We start from the raw sequence: 16,185 nt of genomic DNA, 5'->3' as shown, positions 1-16,185 counted from the left end.
CCATTCTACAGGACAGTAACCGAAAGAACCAAGAAGATGAATCCCTGCAGTCACGAAAGCTTTAAATCGAAATAAAATACAATCCTCACAATTGTATTTTATTATGTTTGAGAATTGTATTTTATTATGTTTTATTTTTGTATTTTTATTATGGTTTATTATTTTATTATTTCCATTCTACGTGACTTTAACCGAAAGAACCAAGAAGATGAATCCCTGCAGTCACGAAAGCTTTAAATCGAAATAAATACAATTCTCACAATTGTATTTTATTATGTTTGAGAATTGTATTTTATTATGTTTTATTTTTGTATTTTATTATGGTTTATTATTTTATTATTTCCCTTCTACGTGACTTTACCGAAAGAACCAAGAAGATGAATCTCTGCAGTCACCGCAAGCTTTAATCGAAATAAAAAACAATTCTCACAATTGTATTTTATTATGTTTGAGAATTGTATTTGATTATGTTTTATTTTGTATTTTATTATGGTTTATTATTTTATTATTTCCCTTCTACGTGACTTTACCGAAAGAACCAAGAAGATGAATCTCTGCAGTCACGAAAGCTTTAAATCGAAATAAAATACAATTCTCACAATTGTATTTTATTATGTTTGAGAATTGTATTTTATTATGTTTTATTTTATTATGGTTTATTATTTTATTATTTCCCTTCTACGTGACTTTACCGAAAGAACCAAGAAGATGAATCCCTGCAGTCACGAAAGCTTTAAATCGAAATAAAATACAATTCTCACAATTGTATTTTATTATGTTTGAGAATTGTATTTTATTATGTTTTATTTTTGTATTTTATTATGTTATATTTTTATTATTTTATTATTTCCCTTCTACGTGACTTTACCGAAAGAACCAAGAAGATGAATCCCTGCAGTCACGAAAGCTTTAAATCGAAATAAAATACAATTCTCACAATTGTATTTTATTATGTTTTATTTTTGTATTTTATTATGGTTTATTATTTTATTATTTCCCTTCTACGTGACTTTACCGAAAGAACCAAGAAGATGAATCCCTGCAGTCACGAAAGCTTTAAATCGAAATAAAATACAATCCTCACAATTGTATTTTATTATGTTTGAGAATTGTATTTTATTATGTTTTATTTTTGTATTTTATTATGGTTTATTATTTTATTATTTCCATTCTACGTGACTTTACCGAAAGAACCAAGAAGATGAATCCCTGCAGTCACGAAAGCTTTAAATCGAAATAAAATACAATTCTCACAATTGTATTTTATTATGTTTGAGAATTGTATTTTATTATGTTTTATTTTTGTATTTTATTATGGTTTATTATTTTATTATTTCCCTTCTACGTGACTTTACCGAAAGAACCAAGAAGATGAATCTCTGCAGTCACGCAAGCTTTAAATCGAAATAAAAAACAATTCTCACAATTGTATTTTATTATGTTTGAGAATTGTATTTGATTATGTTTTATTTTTGTATTTTATTATGGTTTATTATTTTATTATTTCCCTTCTACGTGACTTTACCGAAAGAACCAAGAAGATGAATCTCTGCAGTCACGAAAGCTTTAAATCGAAATAAAATACAATTCTCACAATTGTATTTTATTATGTTTGAGAATTGTATTTTATTATGTTTTATTTTATTATGGTTTATTATTTTATTATTTCCCTTCTACGTGACTGTACCGAAAGAACCAAGAAGATGAATCCCTGCAGTCACGAAAGCTTTAAATCGAAATAAAATACAATTCTCACAATTGTATTCTATTATGTTTGAGAATAGTATTTTATTATGTTTTATTTTTGTATTTGATTATGTTTTATTATTTTATTATTTCCCTTCTACGTGACTTTACCGAAAGAACCAAGAAGATGAATCCCTGCAGTCACGAAAGCTTTAAATCGAAATAAAATACAATTCTCACAATTGTATTTTATTATGTTTTATTTTTGTATTTTATTATGGTTTATTATTGTATTATTTCCCTTCTACGTGACTTTACCGAAAGAACCAAGAAGATGAATCCCTGCAGTCACGAAAGCTTTAAATCGAAATAAAATACAATTCTCACAATTGTATTTTATTATGTTTATTTTTGTATTTTATTATGGTTTATTATTGTATTATTTCCCTTCTACGTGACTTTACCGAAAGAACCAAGAAGATGAATCCCTGCAGTCACGAAAACTTTAAATCGATGATTAACTTCTACTGTGTGTGTTAGGGCGATATGTTTATCTTTCTTGTGCCCTGCGCTACCATCACCGTTTTGTACTCTGCGTTTGTCGTTGTGATGTTCTGACCTCGTGTCCCTACTGGACACCTGTGAAGAAAGAGCTTCATAGCTCATCGGATCGGATTCCTCCTGCAGTAAACATACATATTCTGGTTCTGATATCATTCATGATAACGTTGTTTCTGTTGGGCTGGATCGCGCAGAATAAACGTGTCGTGAACATTCCACCACCCGACGCAGCCAATTAGACAAGATTTGAGCCGTAAACAATTACTGATTGGAACGTTTCTGTGCCAAATAGTGCGTGAATGTGGAGGTGAGTGTACAGGTGAGTGTAGAGGTGAGTGTATGAGTGTGAAGGTGAGTGTGGAGGTGAGTGTAGAGGTGAGTGTAGAGGTGAGTGTATGAGTGTGAAGGTGAGTGTGGAGGTGAGTGTATGAGTGTGGAGGTGAGTGTATGAGTGTGAAGGTGAGTGTAGAGGTGAGTGTACAGGTGAGTGTATGAGTGTGGAGGTGAGCGTATGAGTGCAGAGGTGAGTGTATGAGTGTGGAGGTGAGTGTATGACTGTAGAGTTGAGTGTACAGGTGAGTGTATGAGTGTACAGGTGAGTGTATGAGTGCAGAGGTGAGTGTATGAGTGTAGAGGTGAGTGTATGACTGTAGAGGTGAGTGTACAGGTGAGTGTACAGGTGAGTGTATGAGTGCAGAGGTGAGTGTTCTGGGCGAGTGCACGAGCATTAATCTCCCTCCCCCCGCCCCGCACTCACAGGTAAGCTCTCCCAGGCTTGAGTGGCCCGTTGCACACCTGGTCGGTGCGGGCCTTCTGCCGGCACGTCTGGTCCCCTCCCACGACGAGGACGGGCTCGGTGGCCCGCTGTGCCCCCCGTGGCCGCGCCCACCCCCGCTGGGCCCGGCAGGCGATCCCCACGGCCTCCGCCGTGGCCACGTACGGCCGCGGCCGACTGCCAAAGTAGGCCTCATGCCACGTGGCGAGCGGTTCGTCCGCTACGGCTGGAGGGGGGGTGGGGGGGGACATGATGCCCGGTGAAGGTCCATGTGTCTCCCACGTGTCTCCCACGTGTCCCCACTGTCTCCACCCCCACCCCGTGTCTCCCACATGACCCCCTGTGTCTCCCCCACCCCTCCCCGTGTCTCCCCCGTGTCCTTCCTGTGTCTTCCCCCACGTCTCCCTCCATGTCCCCCCCCCCGTGACTCCCCATGTCTCCCCGTCTCCCACGTTGTCCCCACTGTCTCCCCCCCACCCCGTGTCTCCCACTCGACCCCCTGTGTCAGCCCCTCCGATGTCCTTCCCGTACCCCAATGTCTCCCCCGTGTCCCTCCTGTGTTTCCCCCCCCCCTCTCCGTGTCTCCCCCGTGTCTCCCCCGTGTCCTTCCTGTGTCTCCCCCCACGTCTCCCTCCATGTCCCCCCTATGACTCCCCATGCCTCCCCGTCTCCCACGTTGTCCCCACTGTCTCCCCCCCCCCCCCCCCCCCCCCACCGTGTCTCCCTGTCTCCTCCGTGTCCCCACTGTCTCCCCCCCCCCCTCCCCGTGTCCTTCCTGAATCTCACCCACCGTGTCCTCCCCATACCCCCGTGACCCCCCGTGACCCCCCGTGACCCCCCCCCCGTGAACCCCCCCCGTGACCCTCCGTGACCCCCCGTGACCCTACCCCGGCCTCCAGCACGATGGTGTGGATGTGTGCTAGGGGTCCGTGCTCGTCGCTGAAGAGGCAGCCCGGAGCGGCGAGCGCCACCGTGTCGGCCGTGACGGCGCGGGAGCCGTCGGCACGGCGCGCCACCACGGGCAGCCCCAGCGGCACCGGTGGGGCTGGGGGGGCAGCCACAACGACAACCACAACAACTTCAACAACAACCATCACGACAACAACTTCAACGACCACCACCACCACAACAATAACATCAAAAACAACAACAACAACCACAGGCAGCCCTAGCGGCACCGGCGGGGCTGGCGGGGGGCAGCCACAAAAACCACCACAACAACTTCAACAACAACCATCACGACAACAACTTCAACAACAACCATTACCACAACAACTTCAACCACAACAACCACCGCCACAACAACAACTTCAACCACAACCACCACAAAAACAACTTCAACCACCACCACGACAACAACTTCAACAACAACAACCACCACCACGACAACAACTTCAACAACAACAACCACCACGACAACAACTTCAACTACAACAACCACCACCACGACAACAACTTCAACCACAACCACCACGACAACTTCAACTACAACAACCACCACCACGACAACAACTTAAACTACAACAACCACCACCACGACAACAACTTCAACTACAACAACCACCACCACGAAAACAACTTCAACCACAACCACCACGAAAACAACTTCAACTACAACAACCACCACCACGACAACAACTTCAACAACAACAACCAACACCAGGACAACAACTTCAACAACAACAACCACCACCACGAAAACAACTTCAACTACAACAACAACCACCACGACAACAACTTCAACAACAACAACCACCACCACGACAACAACTTCAACTACAACAACCACCACCACGAAAACAACTTCAACTACAACAACAACCACCACGACAACAACTTCAACAACAACAACCACCACGAAAACAACTTCAACTACAACAACCACCACCACGACAACAACTTCAACAACAACAACCAACACCACGAAAACAACTTCAACTACAACAACCACCACCACGAAAACAACTTCAACTACAACAACAACCACCACGACAACAACTTCAACAACAACAACCACCACCACGACAACAACTTCAACTACAACAACCACCACCACGACAACAACTTAGACAACCACCACGACAACAACTTCAACTACAACAACCACCACCACGACAACAACTTCAACAACAACAACCACCACCACGACAACAACTTCAACTACAACAACAACCACCACGACAACAACTTCAACAACAACAACCACCACCACGACAACAACTTCAACTACAACAACCACCACCACGACAACAACTTAGACAACCACCACGACAACAACTTCAACTACAACAACCACCACCACGACAACAACTTCAACAACAACAACCACCACCACGACAACAACTTCAACTACAACAACCACCACCACGACAACAACTTCAACCACAACCACCACGACAACAACTTCAACTACAACAACCACCACCACGACAACAACTTAAACTACAACAACCACCACCACGACAACAACTTCAACTACAACAACCACCACCACGAAAACAACTTCAACCACAACCACCACGAAAACAACTTCAACTACAACAACCACCACCACGACAACAACTTCAACAACAACAACCAACACCACGACAACAACTTCAACAACAACAACCACCACCACGAAAACAACTTCAGCTACAACAACAACCACCACGACAACAACTTCAACAACAACAACCACCACCACGACAACAACTTCAACTACAACAACCACCACCACGAAAACAACTTCAACTACAACAACAACCACCACGACAACAACTTCAACAACAACAACCACCACGAAAACAACTTCAACTACAACAACCACCACCACGACAACAACTTCAACAACAACAACCAACACCACGAAAACAACTTCAACTACAACAACCACCACCACGAAAACAACTTCAACTACAACAACAACCACCACGACAACAACTTCAACAACAACAACCACCACCACGACAACAACTTCAACTACAACAACCACCACCACGACAACAACTTAGACAACCACCACGACAACAACTTCAACTACAACAACCACCACCACGACAACAACTTCAACAACAACAACCATCACCACGACAACAACTTCAACTACAACAACAACCACCACGACAACAACTTCAACAACAACAACCACCACCACGACAACAACTTCAACTACAACAACCACCACCACGACAACAACTTAGACAACCACCACGACAACAACTTCAACTACAACAACCACCACCACGACAACAACTTCAACAACAACAACCACCACCACGACAACAACTTCAACTACAACAACGACCACCACGACAACAACTTAGACAACCACCACGACAACAACTTCAACTACAACAACCACCACCACGACAACAACTTAAACTACAACAACCACCACCACGACAACAACTTCAACAACAACAACCAACACCACGACAACAACTTCAACAACAACAACCACCACCACGAAAACAACTTCAACTACAACAACAACCACCACGACAACAACTTCAACAACAACAACCACCACCACGACAACAACTTCAACTACAACAACCACCACCACGAAAACAACTTCAACTACAACAACAACCACCACGACAACAACTTCAACAACAACAACCACCACGAAAACAACTTCAACTACAACAACCACCACCACGACAACAACTTCAACAACAACAACCAACACCACGAAAACAACTTCAACTACAACAACCACCACCACGAAAACAACTTCAACTACAACAACAACCACCACGACAACAACTTCAACAACAACAACCACCACCACGACAACAACTTCAACTACAACAACCACCACCACGACAACAACTTAGACAACCACCACGACAACAACTTCAACTACAACAACAACCACCACGACAACAACTTCAACAACAACAACCACCACCACGACAACAACTTCAACTACAACAACCACCACCACGACAACAACTTAGACAACCACCACGACAACAACTTCAACTACAACAACCACCACCACGACAACAACTTCAACAACAACAACCACCACCACGACAACAACTTCAACTACAACAACAACCACCACGACAACAACTTCAACAACAACAACCACCACCACGACAACAACTTCAACTACAACAACCACCACCACGACAACAACTTAGACAACCACCACGACAACAACTTCAACTACAACAACCACCACCACGACAACAACTTCAACAACAACAACCACCACCACGACAACAACTTCAACTACAACAACGACCACCACGACAACAACTTAGACAACCACCACGACAACAACTTCAACTACAACAACCACCACCACTACAACAACTTAGGCAACCACCACGACAACAACTTCAACTACAACAACCACCACCACGACAACAACTTCAACAACAACAACCACCACCACGACAACAACTTCAACTACAACAACGACCACCACGACAACAACTTAGACAACCACCACGACAACAACTTCAACTACAACAACCACCACCACGACAACAACTTCAACAACCACCACGAGTGAGTGGTGAGCAGTGAGTGAGTGGTGAGTCAGTGGTGAGCAGTGAGTGAGTGTATGGTGAATAGTGACACTCACCCATGATGCCCATGCAGTGAGTGAGTAGTGAGTGAGTGGTGAGTGTATGGTGAGTAGTGAGTGGTGAGTAGTGACACTCACTCATGATGCCCGTGCAGTGAGTGAGTAGTGAGTGCGTGGTGAGTGTATGGTGAGTAGCGAGTGAGTGGTGAGTGTATGGTGAGTGTATGGTGAGTAGCGAGTGAGTGGTGAGTGCGTGGTGAGTGTATGGTGAGTAGTGAGTGGTGAGTAGTGACACTCACCCATGATGCCCGTGCAGTGAGTGAGTAGTGAGTGCGTGGTGAGTGTATGGTGAGTAGCGAGTGAGTGGTGAGTGTATGGTGAGTAGTGAGTGAGTGGTGAGTGTGTAATGCGGGCGTAAATGGGCGGGGCGGATATGACGATCCAAGAGGGAGGAGTCAGGGTGACGTGGGGGAGAAGTTATAGCGGGGAGACAGGAAGCTATCTGGGTCAGTCGGGGGAGTGAAGGGTGGTGAACACGTTGGGTGGTCGCCGTGCCTCAGCCTGGTGGCTGAGGGGCTCATGACGGCGCCAGCCAGCGGGGTGGAAGAGAGTGGAGGATTGAGGTTGGAGATGGCGAGATAGCCACAGAGGCCACGAAGGGCTGAGGTAGGAAGTGGCGGGATAGCCACAGAGGCCACGAAGGGCTGAGGTAGGAAGTGGCGAGATAGCCACAGAGGCCACGAAGGGCTGAGGTAGGAAATGGCGAGATAGCCATAGAGGCCACGAAGGGCTGACGTTGGGAGGTGGCGAGATCGCCACGCACGGAGGAACAGGGAGCAGCGATGGAGCTGCTGTGGGGGCAGCCGGAGGGCTGCACCAAGAGCCTGCAGCGGAGCTGCAGGAGCGTGGAAGGCTACGGGAGCGAAGGCAGATGTGGGGCTGCCAGGGAGAGAGTCTCAGGAGGAGTGCCGTGTGGGAAGGAGAACGCGAACCCCAAATAAAGGACACGGAGTCAGCGAGAAGCGTCTGAGTCCTTTTATTACACTGGAGTCAGAAGTGAAACGGCATCTCAAAACAACTGAGAGAAAGAAGAAAAAAAAAAGAATATTCCTGCTACATCATCCGACGACGACGACCTTCCTCAGACGGTGGACCTGCCTGCGATGGAAGAGGAGATCCGTTCTGGAACGAGTACGGGTCCGGGTGAGCAAGGTGTCGCCGCGTCGGTGGACCTGTCTGTGCCGGAGGACGCCAACTTACGATGGAGACAGATGGCGATGCAGATGGGGACCTTGAAAATCGTGCTGGCGCAACTGTGTGAGTTCACCACTTCGAGGACGACGTCGGGGAGGCCCGGTGGTGATCTGTAGGCCTCCGCCTTTCCTGAGCTGCCAGCGCCATCTGCCACGTGGCACGAAGACGCCATCTTGGGCGTGGCAGGGGAGAAACGGCGGGAAGCCGCCATCTTGTCTTCACCGCGGCGGGAGGACGCCGCCATCTTCAACATCGCGGCGGAGAGGCAGCCTTGCGCTGCCATCTGGAGGTGCCGCGGGGTGAGCAGCCTGCTGTGAGCTGCTGTTTTTCGAGGGGGTGCTGCGAGGAGAAGACGCCGATGCTGCAGCTGCTGTTTTCGAGGGGGTGCTGCGAGGAGAAGACGCCGATGCTGCAGCTGCTGGGGCGGGAGCTTCCCGTCCTGGCTCGGGTGCGTGACAACGGAGCCGTCAAGTCGCCGAACGAGTTCTGCGAGGCGTCTCAAGTTGCCACCCTGCCGTCCTCTTCTTGCTACAGCCCCGGGCGAGTCATAACGATACGCACCCGGCCTTAACACACACCTCACTCATCTTTTGAGGGCCGGGGGGGGCTATTTTGGTTTTCTCTTATGACTCGATTGTGCGGAGCGTGGTTCGGACTGTGTGTATGTGTGTGTAATAACGATGAACGCGCTATCTGCTTGTTGCTTGGTGTCAATATAAGTGTGTGCGTGTGTTGAGAATGGACGGAGAGTCTGCTGTATTTGCTGAGTGTCAAATTGTGTGTGTGCGCTGCTGCGTGGAGTTGTTATCTTGATGGTGAAGTTAATTATTAACTTGGGAGCGTCGGGTATCTTGCGCTGTATTATCTCGTGGGTTGCCTTGTGCGATGGGCTTAATTGAAAAAAAATATTTTTTTTTTGGTGTATTGTGCTGCGAGGTGCTGTGTGCGATGCGATTGTTGCAAGAGAGAGAATAATTGTGTTGTTGCTGCAAAGTTACGACAGGATTAATGGTGTGTTGGTTGCCTGCAGATCTGCTTGCTATTGTGCTTAAATGTACGCGTGTGATCGCGATATGCTGATTGCATGTGCTGTTATACCGTTCTGTATGGTTATGGGGTGCGATGCAGTGGTTGACTATTGGAATTGAGATTGTTATTATATTGTGCGTACCTGTTGGAAATTGGTAACAAATTCGAGGGGGACCCAAATATTTGGTTGTATGGTTGTTGTGCACACGAGATTGCGTGTATATTATAGAGGGGGACCCAAAAATTTGGTTGTATGGGTGTTGTGCACACGAGATTGCGTGTATATTATAGGGGTAATTGAGCTTTTTGAAAATGAGGGTGCGCGATGACGCCGTGTGGGTGGCTTAGATGTTAATGCTAATGGGATCGTAAATGGGCGCCAAGTGGCGTCGTGTATTGGTTGATTGCATGCAGCCACGAGTTGCTTTGCGAGTTGGGTTGTGTAACTAATGTGGTTGGTAAAATATTGGTTAAAATTCCCCGATATGACTGCTGCGCGCAGCAAGCTGGGGCTGTGCGTCTATCGTTGTTGGGGTTGTTATAATAAGACGGGGGATGCATTTTGTGACCCCCAGCATAGGGAAGCTGGGGTGCACGAATGGAGAAAACTGGCCACGTGTTCGCACGTTGGGCCGCCATTTTGCGCGCACGCGGGGTATGGCGACGATGCGCTTTGCGCAAAGGGCCGCCATTTTGAGTGCGCGCGAGTTATTGCGAGAACGCGCTTGGCGAAGGGGACCGCCATTTTGAGCGCGCGGGAAAAACCTCGGTGGGGCAAATATTCCATCTGTTATGCCTGCCATTGTTGATTGGGTGATGCATGAGTTGTGGTCACATCGGCCTATGGCTGATGGCTGACCTGACAGCCCGGAGGCGAAACCTCCGTGGTATGTCTTAAACTAATGGGCCATGTGCTCATATGGCTCGGGGAGTCATGGTTCAGTTGTGCGGTGGCAGACTGAACCTGGTGTGCCGGGGGCTCACGGGATCTGGGTTAGGGTGTTATTGTCTCTATAAGAGAACATTGCCCCGTGGGGGGAGTCCATGGGGTCTGGCATTGCCGGGGGATGAACCTTCCCTGGGCTATAAAGCGTCAGACTATACGAGGCTGGTGTGTGTCCATCGCTGATGGGATAGTAAGGGAGGAGCATGGCCGAGTGCTGCTCATCCCCGAAATGGCACTAGCTGAGAGTATGGTAAATGGATGTTGCTGTGGGTTGACGACCACGGTGAGGGTTACGGCGAGTTAAACGTTACCGCTGGGGAGCGTGGCTCTCTCCACGCGAGGGTGTGTGATTAGGTGTTTTGTTGGGTTGCTGAGAGTGACCGTGGGTACATGCTGTGTACGTGCGATGTCTGTGCTGGTCCTCAAGGGAGGACTGCTGGTGGGCAAGAGCAGGAAATTTTGTTGTTGTTGTTGTTACGTGTAAATAATATTGTTGTTAAAATGTAAATACTGGGGCATCCATTGCGTTTATTTTGGGTATTTATGGGGAGTTTTTTTAAGCGGGCCGGATTTACATCATCTCCACTACCCTGGGGCCGGGTGGCTGTCGTGTACGACATGCGGATGTGCGTTGTTGTGCTGTGCCTCAGGGGATTGGATTCTCCTTCTCGTCACAGATTCTTCAGCTCCCGTCGCACTGGGTGTTACCTGGTGTGCTAGCTGGATGAGGACTTGAAGGAGCAATTGAGTGCCGTTCGTCATTCTGCTCTACCACTTGCTCTTTGACGTTGGACTTGAGCCGAGCGGATGGAACTGCAACATGGACACGCACTAAAACATCACATTCTGGGTTGTGCGCGTTGGCCGTTCTTGCGTGTCAGTTGCCGTTGTTGTTCATTGTGCCATTCTTATTCTTGTTGTTGTTGCGCGGAGGACAGGCCGGTGTTCTGTTCCAGTTCCTGATACCTCCCCTTTCGTTGCTTGTGTTGTTGTTGTTATAATCTCCGTTGTGTCTGGGGGACTCCTGATTGTGATGCCTTCGCCCGCATTATTTTGTTCTGTTTCAGCCGAGGACGGCTGGAATTTTCTCTACGGGGGAGGGTAGTGTAATGCGGGCGTAAATGGGCGGGGCGGATATGACGATCCAAGAGGGAGGAGTCAGGGTGACGTGGGGGAGAAGTTATAGCGGGGAGACAGGAAGCTATCTGGGTCAGTCGGGGGAGTGAAGGGTGGTGAACACGTTGGGTGGTCGCCGTGCCTCAGCCTGGTGGCTGAGGGGCTCATGACGGCGCCAGCCAGCGGGGTGGAAGAGAGTGGAGGATTGAGGTTGGAGATGGCGAGATAGCCACAGAGGCCACGAAGGGCTGAGGTAGGAAGTGGCGGGATAGCCACAGAGGCCACGAAGGGCTGAGGTAGGAAGTGGCGAGATAGCCACAGAGGCCACGAAGGGCTGAGGTAGGAAATGGCGAGATAGCCATAGAGGCCACGAAGGGCTGACGTTGGGAGGTGGCGAGATCGCCACGCACGGAGGAACAGGGAGCAGCGATGGAGCTGCTGTGGGGGCAGCCGGAGGGCTGCACCAAGAGCCTGCAGCGGAGCTGCAGGAGCGTGGAAGGCTACGGGAGCGAAGGCAGATGTGGGGCTGCCAGGGAGAGAGTCTCAGGAGGAGTGCCGTGTGGGAAGGAGAACGCGAACCCCAAATAAAGGACACGGAGTCAGCGAGAAGCGTCTGAGTCCTTTTATTACAAGTGTATGGTGAGTAGTGAGTGAGTGGTGAGTGTATGGTGAGTAGTGAGTAGCGAGTGGTGAGTAGTGACACTCACCCATGATGCCCGTGCAGTGAGTGAGTAGTGAGTGCGTGGTGAGTGTATGGTGAGTAGCGAGTGAGTGGTGAGTGTATGGTGAGTGTATGGTGAGTAGCGAGTGAGTGGTGAGTGCGTGGTGAGTGTATGGTGAGTAGTGAGTGGTGAGTAGTGACACTCACCCATGATGCCCGTGCAGTGAGTGAGTAGTGAGTGCGTGGTGAGTGTATGGTGAGTAGTGAGTGAGTGGTGAGTGTATGGTGAGTAGTGAGTAGCGAGTGGTGAGTAGTGACACTCACCCATGATGCCCGTGCAGTGAGTGAGTAGTGAGTGCGTGGTGAGTGTATGGTGAGTAGCGAGTGAGTGTATGGTGAGTAGTGAGTGAGTGGTGAGTGTATGGTGAGTAGTGAGTGAGTGGTGAGTGTATGGTGAGTAGTGAGTAGCGAGTGGTGAGTAGTGACACTCACCCATGATGCCCGTGCAGTGAGTGAGTAGTGAGTGAGTGGTGAGTGTATGGTGAGTAGTGAGTGGTGAGTAGTGACACTCACCCATGATGCCCGTGCAGTGAGTGAGTAGTGAGTGCGTGGTGAGTGTATGGTGAGTAGCGAGTGAGTGGTGAGTGTATGGTGAGTGTATGGTGAGTAGCGAGTGAGTGGTGAGTGCGTGGTGAGTGTATGGTGAGTAGTGAGTGGTGAGTAGTGACACTCACCCATGATGCCCGTGCAGTGAGTGAGTAGTGAGTGCGTGGTGAGTGTATGGTGAGTAGTGAGTGAGTGGTGAGTGTATAGTGAGTAGCGAGTGGTGAGTAGTGACACTCACCCATGATGCCCGTGCAGTGAGTGAGTAGTGAGTGCGTGGTGAGTGTATGGTGAGTAGCGAGTGAGTAGCGAGTGAGTGGTGAGTGTATGGTGAGTAGTGAGTGGTGAGTAGTGACACTCACCCATGATGCCCGTGCAGTGAGTGAGTAGTGAGTGCGTGGTGAGTATGGTGAGTAGTGAGTGAGTGGTGAGTGTATGGTGAGTAGTGAGTAGCGAGTGGTGAGTAGTGACACTCACCCATGATGCCCGTGCAGTGAGTGAGTAGTGAGTGCGTGGTGAGTGTATGGTGAGTAGCGAGTGAGTGGTGAGTGCGTGGTGAGTGTATGGTGAGTAGTGAGTGGTGAGTAGTGACACTCACCCATGATGCCCGTGCAGTGAGTGCGTGGTGAGTGTATGGTGAGTAGTGAGTGAGTGGTGAGTGTATGGTGAGTAGTGAGTAGCGAGTGGTGAGAAGTGACACTCACCCATGATGCCCGTGCAGTGAGTGAGTAGTGAGTGCGTGGTGAGTGTATGGTGAGTAGCGAGTGAGTGGTGAGTGCGTGGTGAGTGTATGGTGAGTAGTGAGTGGTGAGTAGTGACACTCACCCATGATGCCCGTGCAGTGAGTGAGTAGTGAGTGCGTGGTGAGTGTATGGTGAGTAGTGAGTGAGTGGTGAGTGTATGGTGAGTAGTGAGTGAGTGGTGAGTGTATGGTGAGTAGTGAGTAGCGAGTGGTGAGTAGTGACACTCACCCATGATGCCCGTGCAGTGAGTGAGTAGTGAGTGAGTGGTGAGTGTATGGTGAGTAGTGAGTGGTGAGTAGTGACACTCACCCATGATGCCCGTGCAGTGAGTGAGTAGTGAGTGCGTGGTGAGTGTATGGTGAACAGCGAGTGAGTGGTGAGTGTATGGTGAGTGTATGGTGAGTAGCGAGTGAGTGGTGAGTGCGTGGTGAGTGTATGGTGAGTAGTGAGTGGTGAGTAGTGACACTCACCCATGATGCCCGTGCAGTGAGTGAGTAGTGAGTGCGTGGTGAGTGTATGGTGAGTAGTGAGTGAGTGGTGAGTGTATGGTGAGTAGTGAGTAGCGAGTGGTGAGTAGTGACACTCACCCATGATGCCCGTGCAGTGAGTGAGTAGTGAGTGCGTGGTGAGTGTATGGTGAGTAGCGAGTGAGTGGTGAGTGTATGGTGAGTAGCGAGTGAGTGGTGAGTGCGTGGTGAGTGTATGGTGAGTAGTGAGTGGTGAGTAGTGACACTCACCCATGATGCCCGTGCAGTGAGTGAGTAGTGAGTGCGTTGTGAGTGTATGGTGAGTAGTGAGTGAGTGGTGAGTGTATGGTGAGTAGTGAGTAGCGAGTGGTGAGTAGTGACACTCACCCATGATGCCCGTGCAGTGAGTGAGTAGTGAGTGCGTGGTGAGTGTATGGTGAGTAGCGAGTGAGTGGTGAGTGTATGGTGAGTAGTGAGTGAGTGGTGAGTGTATGGTGAGTAGTGAGTGAGTGGTGAGTGTATGGTGAGTAGTGAGTAGCGAGTGGTGAGTAGTGACACTCACCCATGATGCCCATGCAGTGAGTGAGTAGCGAGTGAGTGGTGAGTGTATGGTGAGTAGCGAGTGAGTGGTGAGTGTATGGTGAGTAGTGAGTGAGTGGTGAGTGTATGGTGAGTAGTGAGTAGCGAGTGGTGAGTAGTGACACTCACCCATGATGCCCATGCAGTGAGTGAGTAGCCAGTGAGTGGTGAGTGTATGGTGAGTAGCGAGTGAGTGGTGAGTGTATGGTGAGTAGTGAGTGAGTGGTGAGTGTATGGTGAGTAGTGAGTAGCGAGTGGTGAGTAGTGACACTCACCCATGATGCCCATGCAGTGAGTGAGTAGCGAGTGAGTGGTGAGTGCGTGGTGAGTGTATGGTGAGTTGCGAGTGGTGCGTAGTGACACTCACCCATGATGCCCGTGCTCACCACTCGCTCACCGGACCAGGGCCCAGGACCCGCCCCGTTCACCGCACGCACCTACACGCGGCGGGACGGTGAGCGCGGTGAGGGTGAGGAGCGACTGTGAGAGCCAATTGAGTGAGTGAATGAGCGAGCGAACGAGCGAGTGAGCGAGTAACAGGCCATGTGAGCGAGTGAGCGAGTAAGTGAGTGAGTGGCAGGCCATGTGAGCGAGTGAGTGAGTGTGCTAGTCGGTGAGAGAGTCAGTGAGCGAGTGAGTAAATTAGCGAGTGATTGAATGAGTGAACGAGCGAACGAGTAAGCGAGCTAGGGAGAGATCGAGTGAGTGACTGAGCGAGAGAGCGAATGAGACAATCCGCGAGCGAGTGAGTAAGCGAGCGAGTGAGAGAGCGAGCGAGTAAGCGAACTAGTGAGAGAGCGAGCAAGTGAGCGAGCTAATGAGAGAGCGAGCGAGTGAAAGAGCGAGCGAGTGAGTGAATGAGCTCGCGAGCTAGTGAGAGAGCGAGCGAGTGAGAGAGCGGATGAGTCAACGAGCGAGCGAGTGAGAGAGCGAGCGAGTGAGAGAGCGATAGAGCGAGCAAGTGAGAGAGCGAGCGAGTGAGAGAGCGAATAAGTCAACGAGCGAGCGAGTGAGAGAGCGAGTGAAAGAGCGAGCGAGTGAGTGAATGAGCTCGCGAGCTAGTGAGAGAGCGAGCGAGTGAGAGAGCGAATGAGTCAACGAGCGAGCGAGTGAGAGAGCGAGCGAGTGAGAGAGCGATAGAGCGAGCAAGTGAGAGAGCGAGCGAGTGAGAGAGCGAATAAGTCAACGAGCGAGCGAGTGAGAGAGCGAGTGAAAGAGCGAGCGAGTGAGTGAATGAGCT

At 49.3% G+C, this 16,185-nt stretch overlaps 1 protein-coding gene across 1 annotated transcript in view; it reads right to left on the bottom strand.

Annotated features, from left to right (window-relative positions):
- Positions 1-3,000: 3,000 nt before the first annotated feature.
- The window catches only part of LOC133360318 (phosphatidylinositol phosphatase PTPRQ-like), a 64,947-nt gene continuing 51,762 nt past the window's right edge, over positions 3,001-16,185 (bottom strand). The window contains exons 21-23 of the mRNA XM_061578965.1: positions 15,313-15,382; positions 3,885-4,067; positions 3,001-3,248 (exon numbers count right to left, since the gene is read on the bottom strand). Coding sequence (XP_061434949.1) covers positions 3,001-3,248; positions 3,885-4,067; positions 15,313-15,382 — 501 coding nt within the window. The remainder of the gene's footprint in view (positions 3,249-3,884; positions 4,068-15,312; positions 15,383-16,185) is intronic.

This window comes from Lethenteron reissneri, chromosome 68 (genome assembly GCF_015708825.2).
Source record: "Lethenteron reissneri isolate LAM-NWPU_2019-01 chromosome 68, ASM1570882v1, whole genome shotgun sequence".
In the NCBI taxonomy this organism is placed as follows: Eukaryota; Metazoa; Chordata; class Hyperoartia; order Petromyzontiformes; family Petromyzontidae; genus Lethenteron; species Lethenteron reissneri.
Note: the sequence above shows the minus strand (reverse complement) of the source record. Positions and strands in the feature narration are given on the sequence as shown.